The sequence below is a fragment of the Hyla sarda genome, chromosome 6, assembly GCF_029499605.1.
Source record: "Hyla sarda isolate aHylSar1 chromosome 6, aHylSar1.hap1, whole genome shotgun sequence".
Taxonomy (NCBI): Eukaryota; Metazoa; Chordata; class Amphibia; order Anura; family Hylidae; genus Hyla; species Hyla sarda.
The window spans coordinates 125,215,201-125,234,305 of NC_079194.1; the positions used below are offsets into that span (position 1 = coordinate 125,215,201).

At 41.1% G+C, this 19,105-nt stretch overlaps 1 protein-coding gene across 4 annotated transcripts in view; it reads right to left on the reverse strand.

Moving 5' to 3' along the window:
* Positions 1-19,105, reverse strand: part of GRIP2 (glutamate receptor interacting protein 2) — a 528,084-nt gene that overhangs the window by 494,028 nt on the left and 14,951 nt on the right. For 2 of the 4 annotated variants that reach the window (XM_056524926.1, XM_056524923.1), the window contains exon 2: positions 685-784. In XM_056524926.1, coding sequence (XP_056380901.1) covers positions 685-784 — 100 coding nt within the window. Of the gene's footprint in view, positions 1-684; positions 897-9,441; positions 9,502-19,105 lie in introns of those variants that run through there. The other 2 variants (XM_056524925.1, XM_056524927.1) reach the window with 2 other exon arrangements.

Here is a 19,105-nt window from a genome sequence, read left to right on the forward strand (position 1 = left end):
AGATCAAGTACTCATAGCTCCAAGTATATTCATTTTATCAGTTCATAGACAGAGGAAGTGTTTCCAATCACAGGTAAGCTGGTGTACACTGCAAGAACTCATTCTAGGTGTCATCAATAAATAGTGTCAGGTTTATTTCACATTGGGATCTGTAATTATACTGCTGAAAATGGTGAGAAATATAACATCTTTCACTATACGTATTTGTCTTATCTTTTGGTCTAAACTGCTAGTATTTACAGGTTTGGCGCACGCACATAACCGTCATTACGAGATGACAAATATATCCCAATACTGCAACTGCTCAGCCCCTTCTATTTAAAGAAAACCAAAACATAGAAAACTGAAAAATGGCATATTTTATCCATAACTATGGTACAGATCTCGGCTTCTGGGTATTATTTGTGCCATTTTTAGCCAAATCGATATAGGAGCCCGAATACAAACACCCCCTTGTAATAGTAAAATAATGACAGCTGCACTGTAATAGTCCCTGAAAGCTGGTGTCTTGGTAATGGGCTCCTTATGATGTATCCATGGCTTGTGCCATATCTTAGATCACAACCTTTCTCTTTACACACACATTTCTACTCCAGCTCATTGGATTTGCAAGATGGGAATCCCCATGCTTCAGCAGTCATCTGTAGTAAGCATTGGATAATACAATGTAAATAGTGTCTGTACCTGCATCCTCTATTCTGCGCAGACAAAGCATCAGATTCCTCCACCAGCTTGGCATGGCAGTGACCGGGAGCTGGAGCAAAGGCGTAATGATGATGTGCAGCTGGAATACAGAAGAGATGGTGCTAAGCGTTCAGTGTGCAGATCATTGCTTAGCTGCATGTGCTGCAAGAAGAGCCCACACTCTGCACTGCACAGGGGTCCACGTCTGAACCCAGGCTGAAGCACGCAGCCTCTCCACATGTTCCCCTGCAGTGACTATGCACAGAGGGGGATCACACAGATGGCTTTTCTTAGGCCTGTGTGCAGGGTGACTTAATGCTGCATGAAGGAACCACCATTTAGACTTTTTTGCATGAAAAATATTAACCTCTTTGCTGCTTGTACAGTCATAGTAATAAGCCCCCTCCCCCCCTTATTACTATGACTGTACAAGCAGCAAAGAGGTTAATATTTTTTATGCAAAAAGTCTAAATGGTAACGAAGGCAAATAATCGTATTATGCCAGCAGCATTCCCTGCACGGTACATGCATGTAATATTTTTATGCATTGTGTTATTCTTGCAAACACAGCTAGAGAAATTGAATTTATGACTGGAAGAAAGTGACTCATCTCAATACCATTAAAATGTCACAGTATATAATGACAACGAATGTGCTGCCGGGAATATTGGTGTTTAAGGCTGCACTTAGAATCTCGGATCTTGAACTGCAAAATAACAGTGTAAGCTCCAAACAAACAAACTCTCTCTTTCAGGGTGTATTCACACATATAGTATATCTGCAGATTTCATTGTAAACTAAATGACTGAACACAGCATCAAATCTGCAGCTTCAAATGATTAAAAATGCCCCATAAGGGTGTGTTCACACGTACAGTATCCTGCGCATTAAATTTGATGGGCAGGATACTGTACATGTGAACACACCCTTATGGGGCATTTTTATTCATCATATAATGGAATGATCTACAACTTTCTAAAATAAGTTTTCTTTTCCATTCCCCATCATTTTCAAGATCTTTGTTAGCTATAAGTTAAATGAGTACTACAGTGGAATATTGGGATAAGTTATAGATTTCAGGGGGTCCAACAGCTGGGACCCCCCCCCCCCCCCCCACCCCCGTGATCTCCTGTACGGAGCCGTGGCAGTCACACCCACTCCATGTATCTCTATGGGATACATGGAGGAGGCGTGTCGGCCAGCGCATTATGGGAAGGACAGACTGCCCCCTTCCTGCGGACTGCCACGGCCCGTACAGGAGATCGCGGAGGTCCCAGTGGTCGGAGTTTTCCACCGAAGTATCCTTTTAACAAACTGTGATAATTATTAGGTCTGTAAAGGTTTAACCCCTTCACGACGAGCGACGTACATGTACGGCGCCGCGAAGTGTCAATTGGCGCGCGGCGACGTACATGTACGTCGCGGGGTTCCGGGAGCGCCGCGTCACCGGTAGCGGTGATCGGGCCGGGATGGCTGCTGTTATCTAACAGCAGCCATCCCGGCATATCGCCCAGGGGGGTCCTAAGACCACCCCATATCGGCAATCGCCGTGATTGGCTGGTAAATTCTTACTAGCGAATCGCCGATCTTCCGGCCATTCGGGTCTCTGGAGACCCAGTGACCCGGAAGATAAGGGTGAATGATGCTGTACGACACAGCGCCAATCACCCTTGCGGTCAAGGAGGGAGGTGCCACCTCCCGATCGATGTGATTGGACGGCGCGATCTGCCGTCCAATCACTGCAGCGGGGGGGGGGGGGGGGGGAATATGAATTTCTGTCCCTCCGCTCTGCCCACTCACTTCAGTTCGGGTCAGTGAGCTGAGCGGAGCGACGGGACCCCGACCTGCTGCGGGCTTGCTGGGACTTGCAGTGCGCGGCGATCATTGGTGAGTGACAGGTTGCAGCAGGAGGCAGGGAGAGCTTAGGGAGGGAAAACAGCTTCACCCCCTGTACTGTCTGGGTCATCTGCCAGACCCAGACAGTACTTTAGGGTGCTGCTGCCTCACCCCTGTTTTTTGGGGGTGTAGGTTTTTTTCCCCAATTTTTTCCCCCTTTTTTTTATTTCCCTTTTTTATTTTTTATTTATTTATTTTTTTTCCCCCATTTTTTCCTTTAGCGTTTTTTTTTTTTTTTTGTGGTCCGTACCACCAGCAACTGTTTGGTGCTGCGCAGCCGACCGTGATTGCTGATCAGTAATCTTTCACTGATCAGCTTTTTTTGTATTTTTTTTTTATTCAGCGTTTTTTGGGATTTTTTTTATTCCGCCATCTTGCCGGCGTTGATCAGTGAAGCACTTTACTGATCAGCAATCAGCGTTTTTTTTTTTTTTTGCGTTTTTTACTGTTACTGTAAAAAAACACAACACTACACTACACTTTGAAATAAAGTTAAAGTAAAAAACACACACACCCTTATACATACTTACAGATTTAGGGTATACCAAGGGAAGGATTCCTGCATTGAACCCCCAGAATGCCCCCTCCATCCTGGGAGTTAGCGGGAAAATTGTGTGGGAACTGATGTACCCAATGCTTGATAAAGGTTACCACTTACACGTGGATAACTTTTATACAAGCATCCGCCTCTTCAAGTCTCTTTCCGCCAGAGCCACTGTTGCTTGTGGCACTGTGCGGAAAAATCAGAGAGGCCTTCCAAAACATCCTATAAAAACGCCAATCCCTAGGGGTGAAAGTAGGGCCCTTACTAGTGACAATATATTGCTGGTCAGATATAAGGACAAGAGAGATGTCCTTATGCTGACCACCATTCACAGTAATGGCAGCACCCCTGTCACTGTACGAGGTACCGCAACACCGGTCCTCAAACCGGATTGTGTCCTGGGGTACAATCAGTATATGGCAGGAGTTGATCTCTCAGATCAAGTCCTCAAACCATATAGTGCCATGCGCAAAAGCAAAAAGTGGTACAAAAAAGTAGCGGTGTACATGGTCCAGACGGCATTGTACAACGCTTTTGTACTATTCCGGAGCGCAGGCAATAGGGGAACATTCCTTCATTTTCAGGAGGTAGTAATCAAGGCCCTGATCTTTGGCGACCAGGATAGAGCAGGTCCAAGTACCTCTGGAACTGAAGGCGCCCGTATTGTACCAGGGCAACATTTTCCAGGACAGGTCCCACAAACTGGAAAATCGTCACGGTCCCAGAAAAGATGCCGAGTCTGTTCTAAAAAAGGGAGAAGAAAGGACACCACCACTTTCCAGTGTGACACATGTCCTGAAAAACCAGGCCTCTGCATCAAGGAATGCTTCAAGGCGTATCACTCGTCTATGGAGTACTAAATTTAAAATTTTCCCTATTTTTATCTTTCCCGAAATTATCTGCGCTTTGTACATGAGCCATGCGGCGTTGTACAGCGCTTTTTTTCTTTTCCAATGCATTGGTGACGTTGTACAGGAGCCTGGGACCACGGCTATGTACAGGGCTTTTCCGATGCATTGGCAACACAGGGACTTTTCAGTCCCTGGTTGTAATAATCCCCAAAAAGTCTCAAGAACGTTGATCCAGGGATTAATTCTGATTGCCATATTTGGAGTCGGGAAGGAATTTTTCCCCCTGGGGCAAATTGGCATCCGCCTCAAGGTTTTTTTTTGCCTTCCTCTGGATCAACACAGTAGGGCAGTGTTTCCCAACCAGGCTGACTCCAGCTGTTGCAAAACTACAAATACCAACATGCTGGCAGTCACAGTTTGGCAACAGCTGGAGGTACCCAGGTTGGGAAACACTTCAATAGGGGAAGGTTTACTAACTGCAGTGTTTTGGTACACCGCATGTAAGTAAAACTCTGCAACTATCAGCCACCCCTATGCAAATCACTAATTAGGCCTCAAATGTGCATAGCGCTCTCTCACTCCTGAGCCCTGTTGCATTTGCCTGGCAACAGTTTAGGGCCACATAAGGGGTATTTCTATACTCGGGAGAAATTGCTTCACAATTTTGGGGGGCTTTTTCTCCTTTTACCTCTAAAAAAAAAAAAGAATGTGGTCTACATATGCATGTTAGTGTAAAAAAAAAGAAATTTTCTACACTAACATGTTGGTGTACCCCCATACTTTTAAGTTTCAAAAGAGATAAAAGGAGAAAAAGACCCTCAAAATTTGTAAAGCATTTTCTCTTGAATACAGAAATACCCCATGTGTGGCCGTAAAGTGTTCTGCGGGTGCACATCATGGCTCAGGAGTTAGAGAGCACCTGAGGCCTAAATTGGTGATTTGCACAGGGGTGGCCAATAGTTGCAGCATTTCAGACATAAACCTAAAACAAAAACCACCCACATGTGACCCCATTTTGGAAACTACACCCCTCAAGGAACATAACAAGGGGAATAGTGAACCCTAACTCCTCACAGGTGTTTGACGACTTTCCGTTGAAGGGGGATGTGAAAAAGGAAAATTGGATTTTTAACACTAAAATGGTGCTGTTACCCCAAATTTTTCTTTTTCACATGGGGTAATTGGAGGAAATAGACCCCAAAATTTAAAGCCCAATTTCTCCCGATTCAGAAAACACCCCATATGGGGATGATAAGTGCTCTGCTGGCGCACTACAGGTCTCAGAAGGAAAGGAGCAAGAATTTTGCTGAAATTTTACTCCTTCTCTTCTGAGACCTGTAGTGCGCCAGCAGAGCACTTTTCACCCCCATATGGGGTGTTTTCTGAATCAGGAGAAATTGAGCTTCAAAATTTGGGGGGTATTTTCTGCTATTACCCTTTTTAAAAATGTAAACATTTTGGCAAACCAAGCATTTTAGGTAAAATTTTTTTTTTTTTTTTTACATATGCAAAAGTCAGGAAACCCCTGTAGGGTATTAAGGTTTACTTTACCCCTTGTTACGTTCCCCAAGGGGTCTAGTTTCCAAAATGGTATGCCATGTGTTTTTGTTTTTTTTTGCTGTCCTGGCACCATAGGGGCTTCCTAAATGCGGCATGCCCCCAGAGCAAAATTTGCTCTCAAAAAGCCAAATGTGACTCCTTCTCTTCTGAGACCTGTAGTGCGCCAGTAGAGCACTTTTCACCCCCATATGGGGTGTTTTCTGAATCGGGAGAAATTGGGCTTCAAATTTTGGGGGGTATTTTCGGCTTTAACCCTTTGTAAAAATGTAAAATTTTTGGGAACCCAAGCATTTTAGGTAAAATTATTTTTTTTTTTACATATGCAAAAGTCGTGAAACCCCTGTGGGGTATTAAGGTTCACTTTACCCCTCGTTACGTTCCCCAAGGGGTCTAGTTTCCAAAATGGTATGCAATCTGTTTTTTTTTTGCTGTCCTGGCACCATAGGGGCTTCCTAAATGCGGCATGCCCCCAGAGCAAAATTTGCTCTCAAAAAGCCCAATGTGACTCCTCCACTTCTGAGACCTGTAGTGCGCCAGCAGAGCACTTTTCACCCCCATATGGGGTGTTTTCGGAATCGGGAGAAATTGGGCTTCAAATTTTGGGAGGTATTTTCTGCTTTAACCATTTCTAAAAATGTAAAATTTTTGGCAAACCAAGCATTTTGGGTAATTTTAATTTTTTTTTTACATATGCAAAAGTCGTAAAACCCCTGTGGGGTATTAAGGTTCACTTTACCCCTTGTTACGTTCCCCAAGGGGTCTTGTTTCCAAAATGGTATGCCATATGTTTTTTTTTTTGCTGTCTTGGCACCATAGGGGCTTCCTAAATGCGGCATGCCCCCAGAGCAAAATTTGCTTCCAAAAAGCCAAATGTGACTCCTTCTCTTCCGAGACCTGTAGTGCGCCAGCAGAGCACTTTTCACCCCCATATGGGGTGTTTTCTGAATCAGGAGAAATAGGGCTTCAAATTTGGGGGGGGGGGGGTTCTGCTTTAACCCTTTGTAAAAATGTAACATTTTTGGGAAACCAAGCAATTTAGGTAATTTTTTTTTTTACATATGCAAAAGTCGTGAAACCCCTGTAGGGTATTAAGGTTCACTTTACCCCTTGTTACGTTCCACAAGTGGTCTAGTTTCCAAAATGGTATGCCATGTGTTTTTTTTTTGCTGTCCTGGCACCATAGGGGCTTCCTAAATGCGGCATGCCCCCAGAGCAAAATTTGCTCTCAAAAAGCCAAATGTGACTCCTTCTCTTCTGAGACCTGTAGTGCGCCAGCAGAGCACTTTTCACCCCCATATGGAGTGTTTTCTGAATCGGGAGAAATTGGGCTTCAAATTTTTTTTGGGGGGGGGGTTCTGCTTTAACCCTTTGTAAAAATGTAACATTTTTGGGAAACCAAGCATTTTAGGTAATATTTTTTTTTTTTTACATATGCAAAAGTCGTGAAACCCCTGTGGGGTATTAAGGTTCACTTTACCCCTTGTTACGTTCCCCAAGGGGTCTAGTTTCCAAAATGGTATGCCATGTGTTTTTTTTTTTGCTGTCTTGGCACCATAGGGGCTTCCTAAATGTGACATGCCCCCAAAAAACCATTTCAGAAAAATGTTCTATCCAAAACCTCCTTGTCGCTCCTTCGCTTCTGAGCCCTCTACTGCGCCCGCCGAACAATCTACATAGACATATGAGGTATGTACTTACTCAAGACAAATTGGGTTACAAATACAAGTAAAAATTTTCTCCTTTTACCGCTTTCAAAACTCAAAAATTGGGTCTACAAGAACATGCGAGTGTAAAAAATGAAGATTTTGAATTTTCTCCTTCACTTTGCTGCTATTCCTGTGAAACACGTAAAGGGTTAAAACGCTGACTGAATGTCATTTTGAATACTTTGGGGGGTGCAGTTTTCATAATGGGGTAATTTATGGGGTATTTCTAATATGAAGACCCTTCAAATCCACTTCAAACCTGAACTGGTCCCTAAAAAATAGCGAGTTTGAAAATTTTGTGAAAAATTTGAAAATTGCTGCTGAACTTTGAAGCCCTCTGGTGTCTTCCAAAAGTAAAAACACGTCAACTTTATGATGGAAACATAAAGTAGACATATTGTATATGTGAACCAGAATTTTTTTTATTTTGAATATCCATTTTCCTTACAAGCAGAGAGCTTCAAAGTTAGAAAAATGCAAAATTTTCTATTTTTTCATCAAATTTTGGGATTTTTCACCAAGAAATGATGCAAGTTACCACCAAAATTTACCACTATGTTAAAGTAGAATATGTCACGAAAAAACAATCTCGGAATCAGAATGATAAGTAAAAGCATTCCAGAGTTATTAATGTTTAAAGTGACAGTGGTCAGATTTGCAAAAAAGGGCTTCGTCCTAAAGGTGAAAATGGGCTGAGTCCTTAAGGGGTTAAAGGGGTACTCCGGTGGAATTTTTTTTTTTAAATCAACTGGTGCCAGAAAGTTAAAAAGATTTGTAAATTACTTCTATTAAAAAATCTTAATCCTTCCAGTACTTATCAGCTGCTGTATAATACAGAGAAAGTTCTTTTCTTTTTTTAATTTATTTTCAGTCTGCACAGTCCTCTCTGCTGACACCTCTGTCCATGTTAAGAACTGTCCAGAGTAGGAGCAAATCCCCATAGCAAACCTGTCCTGTTCTGGACAGTTCCTGACATGAACAGAGGTGTCAGCAGAGAGCATTGTGGTCAGACAGAAAGGAAATTCTAAAAGAAAAGAACTTTCTCTGTATTATACAGCAGCTGATTGGTAGGGTATTGGAAGGGTTAAAAACATTTTTAATAGAAGTAATTTGCAAATTACTTCAAATTACTTCTACAGCTGTTGCAAAACTACAACTCCCAGCATGCCCAGACAGCCAAAGGCTGTCCGGGCATGCTGGGAGTTGTAGTTTTACAACAGCTGGAGGCACACTAGTTGGGAAACACTGCTCTAGAAGAATGTTTTCATTCACTGATAGCAAGCACAAATCTCTAAAAGAAAGTCGAAAGTCGAAAAGAAAGCCCAGATTGCTATGGGCAATAAAGGCAGTTTTTCCTTTAGCGAACTTCAATAAATAGGACCATAAGTACTTGGTAAATTTCAGGATTTTATTATGCAATGATAATGCCTATTTTAAAATTTGGGACCCCCCTTTATCAGCCAGGGTGTATTTGAGAACACACCAGACATCACTAGAAGACTCACAGGATTCACTTAAAGGGGTATTCCAGGAAAAAACTTTTTTATATATATCAACTGGCTCCAGAAAGTTAAACAGATTTGTAAATTACTTCTATTAAAAAATCTTAATCCTTTCAGTACTTATGAGCTTCTGAAGTTTAGGTTGTTCATTTCTGTCTAAGTGCTCTCTGATGACACCTGTCTCGGGAAACGCCCAGTTTAGAAGAGGTTTGCTATGGGGATTTCCTTCTAAACTGGGCGTTTCCCGAGACACGTGTCATCAGAGAGGACTTAGACAGAAAAGAACAACCTTAACTTCAGAAGCTCATAAGTACTGAAAGGATTAAGATTTTTTAATAGAAGTAATTTACAAATCTGTTTAACTTTCTGGAGCCAGTTGATATATATATATATATATATATATATATATATATATATATATATATATATATATATAAAAGTTTTTTCCTGGATAACCCCTTTAATGCTGTGTAATGCTTTATTTTGGAAAGAGAGATTTACTGGCTGCTTACCAGCCTATCGGCAGGGGACACTTTCAACAAACAGACGTTGACTGAACCAGGGAATCCCTACAATGTGGGATTAGAGGAGGAATGGTTTGAAAAACATTCTTTAATTATACACAGAATCAGTATCCACATATAAATACAGTGATCCCTCAACTCATAATGGCCTAAGGTTACTATATTTTTACATACTGTTATGTCTTGCACTAAATTATTGTTAATTAATACGAGGCAACAACATTGGTAAATGTCTTTTTACTGGTCAAACAAAATGGAGACTGAACAAGAAACCAAAGAGATGGTTAGATATGTGACAAACAAGATTAAAATAACTGACATTGCTATACTATTTCAGAGCCTCTCAGCTACAGGGCCATCTAGTGGCACTAAACATACATAACAGAACATATACGTTGGTCTTTTCTGCACCATTGTAACCATATCCACAATGCTATGGACAGTACCTGTGCCAGGGTTAGCTGCTCCTTTGCACATCAGGTAAGGGCGGCTCCATGTAACTTTTTTGGACACTGGTGCCTTGATTTACTATTGTAAACTCGACCTGCTTTGTCGAGTTTTCCGCCAAAATATAGAGCATTGCGCCAAAAACTATGGCTGTGCCAGAATATGTGGTGCAATGTGTTAAAATAAACCAACAAACCTGAAAACGGGGTGTGGCCTGCCAGAAAATGGGCGTGATTGGCCAGAAAACGGGTGTGGCTTCACAACCCAACCTATTTCCTATTGAATCAGATTGTGAATATAAATGGCTGGAAATTTCCACCAAGAAAAAGCTGGTCAGAAAGTTTTCACAACTTGTAAATATACATAGTATATAGAGAGGAATCCTGCAAGTCAGAAACAACATTTCACACTAGTAAAAACCCAAAGTAAATCAGGGCCGTGTACTGTACAGGACCTTGAAGAAGTACCTGTCCTCTATGTGGAACTTGTCCAAGGGACTAAAACACAACACAATCTACTTGTCCAAGAGACTAAAATGGAACACAATCTATTTGTCCCTCATGAAAATCCACTTGTCTTGGTACACAAAATAATTTCAACCAAATAGTACATAAATAAGGTCTTTATTAGTTTATTTAGTTCTTGCACTTTCGCTTTTTCCATCCTCACCCTCTTTTAGCCATATCTCTTATTTTTCGATCTACAGACCCATATGAGGGCTTGTTTTTTGTGGGGAAAAATTGTACTTTGTAATGTCACCTTTAATTTTTCCATAACTTATGCTCCAAAACAAAAAAAAATTGTGAGGTGAAATTGAAAATTTGGGGGTTTTCATTTTTATGCCATTCACCTTCTGGTCAAACTTACATGTTATTTTGATACTTTAGGTAGGCCTGATTACACCAATAGCAAATTTGTTTAGCTTCCGTCATGTTTTACTAGTTTAAAATATTCAACATTTTTTTTTATATAAAAAAAAAAAAAAAAAAAAACATTTCTGACCCCTGTAACATTTTTATTTTTCATATACTGGGCTGTATGAGGGCTCATTTTTGCTCTTTGTATCGGTACTATTTTGGTACTGATCTGACTTTTTGAATGCTTTTTACTTTACGCATTTCTTCTGGGATATGATGTTATAAACATAAAAACCTAAATTCTGTGATTTGGTATTTTTTTACTTTAACGCTATTAATCGTACGGGATATGTAATGTTATATTTTAATACATCGGACAATTACACACGCGCCAATACAAAGTATGTTTATTTTTATTATGTTTACATATTTTTTAATATGGAAAAGAGGGTTGATGTGAACTTTTAATATGGAAGGGGTTAATGTGTTTTTTTTTTTTTTTTACACTTTATTAGTCCCCTTAGGGGACTTTTAGGAGGAATCATTTGATTCCTCTTACTGATCAATGCAGTTCTATTGAATTCCATTGATCTGTGCCCATTTGGTTGAGCCTGCTCCAGGCAGGCTCAATCAAATACAGATCCAGCCCTCCGGCTACCCCCATAGTGGTAGTGGTGGGGGGGGGGGGGGGGACCACCAGGGATAGTTAAAGGGTCCCTTTAGACGCCACTAACTTTGATAGCGGCGATCTAAAGCGTTAATAGCTGTCCGTGGCGATTGCCGTATGTTGGCGACCCCCAGCTACTGAAATCAGCCGGGTATGCAGCGGGCTCGAGTAAGGAGCCCACTCCATACACCCAGAACGCTGGCATAATAAAACCAAAGGGGGAAGTCGGTCCGGCCCTGCTTGCCCAACGCAGGGCTAAAAGTATGCAAAATTCACCTGCCCAGCGCCTGGAACTGCATGTCCCGGGCGTCGGGAAATAGGATTTCCACATCCCTGATGTAGGGACTTGCTTTACCTGTATTCGTTATCTACTTATTTTTCTTTAATCCTCACTATATTTACAAAATGACTATATTTCGCCTTTTAGGTCAATTTGTTGCACCTGGAAGTTGAATAATTGGCTTAGAGGTGGGCATAGCCCCGATGAATGTGTTTCAGCCCCAGCAAATGATGTTACAGACGAGAGTTTATAAAGAGGCACTTGTGCACCTACCACCTTGCTGCATGGTTTATGCTGGATTGGAGTCTGTGACCTTCCTTTATTAATCCAAAGTCTCTATATTCTACATTTCACTTAAATCAGAGGTAGATCCTATGTGTTTAGTTTTTCATTAATATCAACTTTAAAAAAAGGCAAAGCTACAAAACGCAAATGAAAGAGTCGCTACTCGTGCTTCTCCAGCTCAATGGAAGCAAACTTGATTTGATCTTTTCCGCTGTAATGAACAGAATAATAATGAATCTTCTACCACTCAATTCCCTTCTTACAATACCGGCCATGGCAATAAATGGCTTATTTAAGCTATTGGTAATTTCTTTGTTGTCCTATTCGATTCTGAGATCTATGTGAATATTCTGTATATAAGAGAGGTTGATATGAGCCAGATCTTTGTTTTCAGCTATTATAACTTCTGATAAACAACCAAAAAGGAATGCTACTCCAAAAGAGATGTAAATAACTATCCATATAGGGCAATATTATATCATATTTTTGTATCACACCAAAATACAAATCCCCTTAACCATTGGCTCAAAATGTCATCACAGGCTCTGTGGGTATTCAGAGAACACATAATTCACACCTACGAAGAAAACTACTGAGAATACACAAAATACACAGAGAAATTCATGACATAAAAATACCCACAACAAAGAAAAACAGAAAAGAATTTGGTTACTGGGGTAAGAACAGCTTGTAGATATTTTTAATGTATGCTCACATACAACACATAAAACATGGTGGAAAGGGCAGGAAAATCCACAATACTAGTGGGGTATATATATGAGCTAGTATGCATGGTACAGTAAAAATCAATACCTAACATGTTCCAGCAAACCCCACATATAAAGATAAACCTGTGCAGAGGAAAATTTGCCCAGTTGCCCATAGCAACCAATCAGATCACTTCTTTCATTTTTCAGAGGCCTTGTTAAGAATGAAAGAAGCAACATGATTGGTTGCTATGGGCAACTGGGCAAATTTTCCTCTGTACAGGTTTTGATAAATCTCCCCCATAATGATTCCCCATGTGCTGCAGCAGCTACACAAAGTACACATATAGATGGATGTAGCACCCTAGTTACCAAAGAGTCCTCCAGTATATTGTTGTAGAATGGGGCAATATTGTAGCAGTTATATTCATGTACATGAGGGAGTGTGTAATAGTAGTAATATTCTTGTACATAGATACAGTATTATACTAGTCATGTTCTTGTATATGGGGGCAGTAATACATAGGGGACAGTATTATAGTAGTTATATTCTTGCACACAGGGGAAGTATTATAGTAGATATATTCTTGTACATTAGATGCAGATTTATAGTAATATGCTTGGACATGAGAGGCAGTATTATAGTAGTTATATTCTTGTACACTGGGGCAGTATTATAGTCGTTATATTCTTGCACACTGGGGCAGTATTATAGTCATATTCTTGCACACTGGGGCAGTATTATAGAAGATATATATTTTTGTACATAGGGGGCAAAATTATAGTAATATATTTGTACATGGGCGGCAGTATTATAGTAGTTATATTCTACACTATAGGAGACATTCTTACAGTAACATGAGAAAGAGAAACAAAAGGCGCGGATCACTCACCGATGCTGCAATGCTGTATCCTTTATTTCAGATGGCTATATACAAACAGATGTTACGGCAGGGCAATAGGTGCTGGAAGCACCGTCTAGAGCGACGGCACAGTTTCACGCCTACAAGGCGTTTCTTCAGGCCTCACTCCTGCTGATAGCAGAACCGACATCGATACCTTGCAGACACAGAAGTACGACTAACAAGCAGTGCCAGGTTATTTCTTTATACAGACTGTGACATGCTTAAAGTAGTTGTATTCTTGTACATAGGAGGCAGTATTATACAGTAGTATATTATTGTACACAGCAAGCAGTAATATAGTAGGTTTATTCTTCTACAGAGGTGGCAGTATTATAGCAGTTATATTCTTGTCCTCATGGCGCAGTATAACGGTATCATCATCTACTTTCCACTACTTCTCTATGCAGCCCATTTATCGTTCAATACTATGCTATTGCATAGCATTGAACTTTTAGATTGCCGCTTTAAAGAGTTAAAGACAGGAAGCAGCGGAATCGTCACTCCCCATCATTAGTGATGAGTGTCCGGCTGCCGATGGAAGCCGTCACTTACCGCTATAAAGTAAGTGCATAGCTGCCTCATAGTCATTTAATGCTCCAAGGCATACATTTACACCATGGTGCATTAAGTCCCAGGTGGCAAAGGCGTACATTTACACTCTATGTCATCTAGGGGTTAGAAATCTGTGGAGTTGTGTGACAGAATGGCACTCACCCAAATACTTGATGCTTTATTAACCCCTTATTAAAGCAGCACCTTTTTTTTTTTTTTTTTTTTTTTTTTTTTTTTGACCAATGACAAGTGACACTAAGCAAAGAAAAATAATTTGTTAATGGAAAGCATGAGATTCGGAGGATGGTGTTCATGTCTTAGTAAGTCCTAAGACAAGTGCATGCAACCAACAGAGATATTAGCTTGTCTACAGTCTGCAGCCATTATTTTAATTCCTGTCTCCTTCATATGAACAAAATCTGCAGACAACGCCTGCATAAAATAAGATCAAGGTTCTGTCTCCTGACTGTGCATTTAGTGGCAAAATGCCCCAATAATAGCGAGAGCTGCATAACAATAGCCAGGGCTCTGCTCAGCCTGCGGACATCTGATAACATGATTCACTTAATGACATTGAGTATTGGACAAGATTTCTGCACTCTGAGGCTGTGTTGGGAATACAGTTATTTGCAGAGGAAATGGCCATAGAGATGAGTTCAGCATCTCAGATGCAATTACAAATAGGCAGTTCAAACAGCAAACTGGAGAGGGCTATTAACCCATAGAAGCGTGGCTGTCTATGTCATGTAATACCAACACCAGTGGTCCCATTGGGTTATGGGTTCAATAGTAAATTTTCCAATCCCCTTCTGGGAGGAGATCCTCCCTTCCGGGGAGCAATACCCTGTCTGTAACCCAATTAAAATATAACTTTTATTCTTGTTACTTAAAAAGTCTAACTGTGGTTGTGAAACTTATATAAATTTAAAATTATCAGGAGAGACAGTGTGTCTTCTTATATATGCCCGCTTAGTGGTGCTATAGTACTGGTGCAGGAGCTATCCTATTTCTCGCTGTGTGTAGTGAGTGTATCACTCTACTAACACACAGTAACTCTGCACCCTTATTACACACTGTCTTCCTGTCTAAAATCTTAATGCTTTGCTCTAACGTTTCGTTAGAAAACTAACTTCTTCAGAGAGCTGCCTACTATGGCGTTCACGTGCGGCACTGCCTTTTATAACCCTGTATCGGCACATCACTTCCGATGCGCCGAATGAAGTGTTAGGGTCCAATCAGGGCATGGTTGGCAATCCGTATGTTCCGGCCGCCATTCGCGCGCATGCCCCGTCATCTTATGATCCCGGGCATCTTCTTGTCGCTACTGCGCACGCGCATCCTCCCGCGCGTGCGCAGTGTTTCCTGTCCCGTTCTCGGTGGAACGCAAGCTCCGTCTCCTGACACGCAAGCCCTATCTCTATTCTCTATGCGCGCATATGTCCCTGATCGGTCCCATTTCTCGTGGGGAGTGTTCTATTCTTCATATCCTTCATAAGCTTAAGCCTTCCTTGACTGTTTCTTGTACGCTAGTATTTTTCTAGTATACATATGGTGAGTAATCTAAATATTTGAGGCTTTTATTACTTTCATTCTCATTATAGATTTTATTATACATCATTTGATCATTCCTTATAATAGTTTTATTTTTATTTTTATGGATCTTCTATTGTTGTAGTGATTTTATCAATATTGTGTTTTTCCGTTATGTCTCATTTGCTCCTAAATTGCTATGATTCTGTTAAGTTGAACATATCTAATCCTTCTTAATTTTCGTTTTTTAGAGTTTATTGAGTCATTATGTTTTATATGTCTTTTTTTTATCCTTTTTTGTTTTATTATTTTTTGTTGTTGATTTTAGAGTTCACATATTATTTTTTGTTTTTTGTTGTTGGTTTCCAGATTCACATCCTCCAAGCTCATCCCTTCCATCCGTGGGTCCTTGTCTTCTCCCAAGGTAATTATTGTATTTTTGTTTGTTTTCATGTTTGAGTGCCCAGGGTAGCTTTTGTATGTATAAATTCAGGTTTCCCTGTATCTAGGTATAAAGGTTCTCCTACTAATATATATCTATCACCATATGTTGTCCTTTCCTCCTTCCTGTCATGTCGGCTGAGGTGAAGGTAGTTGCCAGCACGTGAAAAAAGTGTTCACCGATTCACAGGATAATCTCTATAATACTTTTGTTATTTTCAATGTTTCCATATACAGGCTTCTTCCTCTTCATTCGAGGAAGGGTGTGAAGGAAAAACCTTCATTCAATCCTCCAGGGTTTTTACTGTTGAGGCGATAGATCCATTTCGCCTCCTCTTTAAGTAGAGTCTGATTTATATCTCCTCTTCTTGGGCCAATTTCATATTTCTCCAGGCCCCAGAATTTTATCTCATCCAGCTTATTACCATGTTTTGTTCTCATGTGCCTCGCTATAGGAGTATCCGTCCCTGTTCTAATTGTACTGATGTGTTTGCTGATACGTTTTCTCAATTCCTGTATAGTTTTTCCAACATATAGTTTGGGGCATGTACATCTTGCTATATATATTACATTCCGACTGCTGCAATTTATGAATTTCCTAATATCATATTTCCTCCCATCCTGTGGATTAATAAAATTCTTTGTTTTTGTCATAAATTTGCAGGAGGCACAGTGACCACAGGGGTATGATCCCTGTGGGGGGGCCGGTAACCATGTCCCCGGCCTTGACTCCTCTCTTCCTTCTTGGTGGTGGCTATGAACAAGCAAGTCTCGCAAATTCTTTCCCCGTCTGTAAGTAATACTTGGTCTTTCTGTTAACGTCTCATTCAGATCCGGGTCCGATTTCAGAATCCTCCAGTATTTTGTCAGAATTGTCCTAACTTTTGAGGCATAGGCATCGTACGTGCCTATGCATCTGATGGTAGGTTTTCCAGTCGGTGCTTTCTTTGGTCCCAATATGATTGCACGGTCACTTCGTTTTGCTCTATTGTAGGCCCTTCTCATACATCTCTTCGGATACCCTCTTGCGGTAAATCTCTCCATTAGGTTACTACTTTCTTTCTGGAAAGGGCCATCCTCTGAGCAATTACGTTTTGCTCGAAGGTATTGACCCACTGGGATGCTTCGTTTCAGGCTTTCAGGATGCCAGCTCTCCCAGTGTAAAAAGCTGTTGGTCGAGGTTGGCTTTCTGTAGATATCCGTTTGGATCCGCTTGTTTCTATCTATATAGATAGTCAGGTCCAAGAAGTTGATACTTCGTCCCCCAGCTTCTGCCGTGAATTTCATGCCAATATCATTGTTGTTAAGTTCATCCACAAACCTTCCAAACAGAGGCCCATCACCATCCCAAAAAATTAAAATATCATCTATGTATCTTCCCCAAAAAAGAAAGTGCTCCGTGTATTGTGAAAAAACGTCACTAAAAACAATCGTGCTCTCCCACCACCCTAAAAATAAATTAGCAAAGGACGGTGCACAGGCTGTCCCCATGGCGGTGCCCCTCGTCTGCCGATAAAGGGCACCGCCAAAAAGAAAGTAATTGTGTGTCAAAATAAATTCAAGAAGTGTCAAGACTAAATGATTGTGTCTATGAAAGTGTGTACTCCGTGTAGAGAGAAAAGTGTTCACCGCTGTGATCCCTAAATCATGTGCTATGTTGCTATAAAGGCTCTCTACATCGAGGCTCATTAGAGAAGTGTTCTTATTCACTGTCAGGTCATTTATTTTAAGGACAGTGTCCTTTGTGTCCTTTAAATGTGAGGGGAGGGAAGATACAAAGGGGGTAAGAATTTTATCCACATACTGGCTTATTTTCTCCGTCAAATTGTTGTTGCCGGAAACTATCGGGCGGCCTTTGACCGGGTTTGTTGATTTATGTGTCTTTGGCAGGGCATAAAAGGTTGATATTGTAGGGTGAGTATTAAGTAGAAAGGTATATTCATCCTCTGACACTAATTGTTCATCTTTTGCTGACTTAAGGAGGGCCTGTAATTCGCTCAAATATGAGTCTGTTGGATCCCTATCCAGAGGTTCATAGGTTCTTCTATCCTCTAATAGTTTTAGAGCCATGAGGGTGTAGTCCTTTTTGTCCATGAGGACAATGTTGCCCCCCTTATCAGCGGGCTTTATGACAAGGTCATCATTGTCTCTTATTTTCTTCAGGGCCTTTTGTTCTGCTTGTGTCAAGTTAGAGTAGACTAATCTTCTATCCGGTCTGATGGATTTGATTTCCTCTGTGACTAGGTTAACAAACATCTCTATATTAGAGTATTGGTTAAAGGTAGGTGTTATTTTGGACCTTGGTTTAAATTCTGTGAAGGGTGCTTTCAGGTATATCTCATCTCCCTCATTTTCAGAGAGTAAATCATATAGGGCCTCCAGGGCTGCTGACTCCCTACTTCTTGATGCCGTCCCCTCTCTGTCATGCTCTTTATGCCATTTATGTAGCGCTAGCTTGCGTTCAAAGAGGTTAATGTCCTTCACCCATCCGAATTCATCGAACCGGGGTGTTGGTGTGAAGGACAGACCTCTTAGTAAAAGAGAGCGTTCAGGATCTTCTAATTGATAGGACGATAGATTGATAATTTGCATATCCATTATTCGTGTGTCTTCCAGGGGATTCTCTATGCCCACAGTCGGGCTAAAATTCCTTATAGATTCCCCCCCACTAGGGTTACTATCTGTTCCTCGTCCTACATCTTCATTGAGATGATTATCACTATATTTTTTTAGTGTAGGCGGGGTGGCAAAGGGGGATGACTGGGTATCGTTATGGCGGGGTGGGGACCCCCTCCCGTCGTATTTGGTCCTATCTGGCCAATCTGACCTTGTCCTATCCCTTAAAAAGGGGAAGATGTTTGGATTTGGCCCATCGGTTGTGTTAGATTAGGGAACATTCCTGGGTTTTGTATTCCTGTTCTTCCAGTCAAGGCTGTATTGGCAACCTGAGTGTTTCCTGTCGTGGTGATAATCTGATTTTGGGAATTGGTTGATGATATTTGGGTGGGTTGTATCTGCGGGTAGGGAGGCATCATCCCAGGGGCAGCATATGTTGCATAATTGGACCCAGGTACAGAGGATTGCATAGATGGTCTTGTATTGTTGCATACTGTGTTTGTTACCTGGGGTCTATTCGGTGGTGGTTTCTTGTGGGGGGGCTTATTACC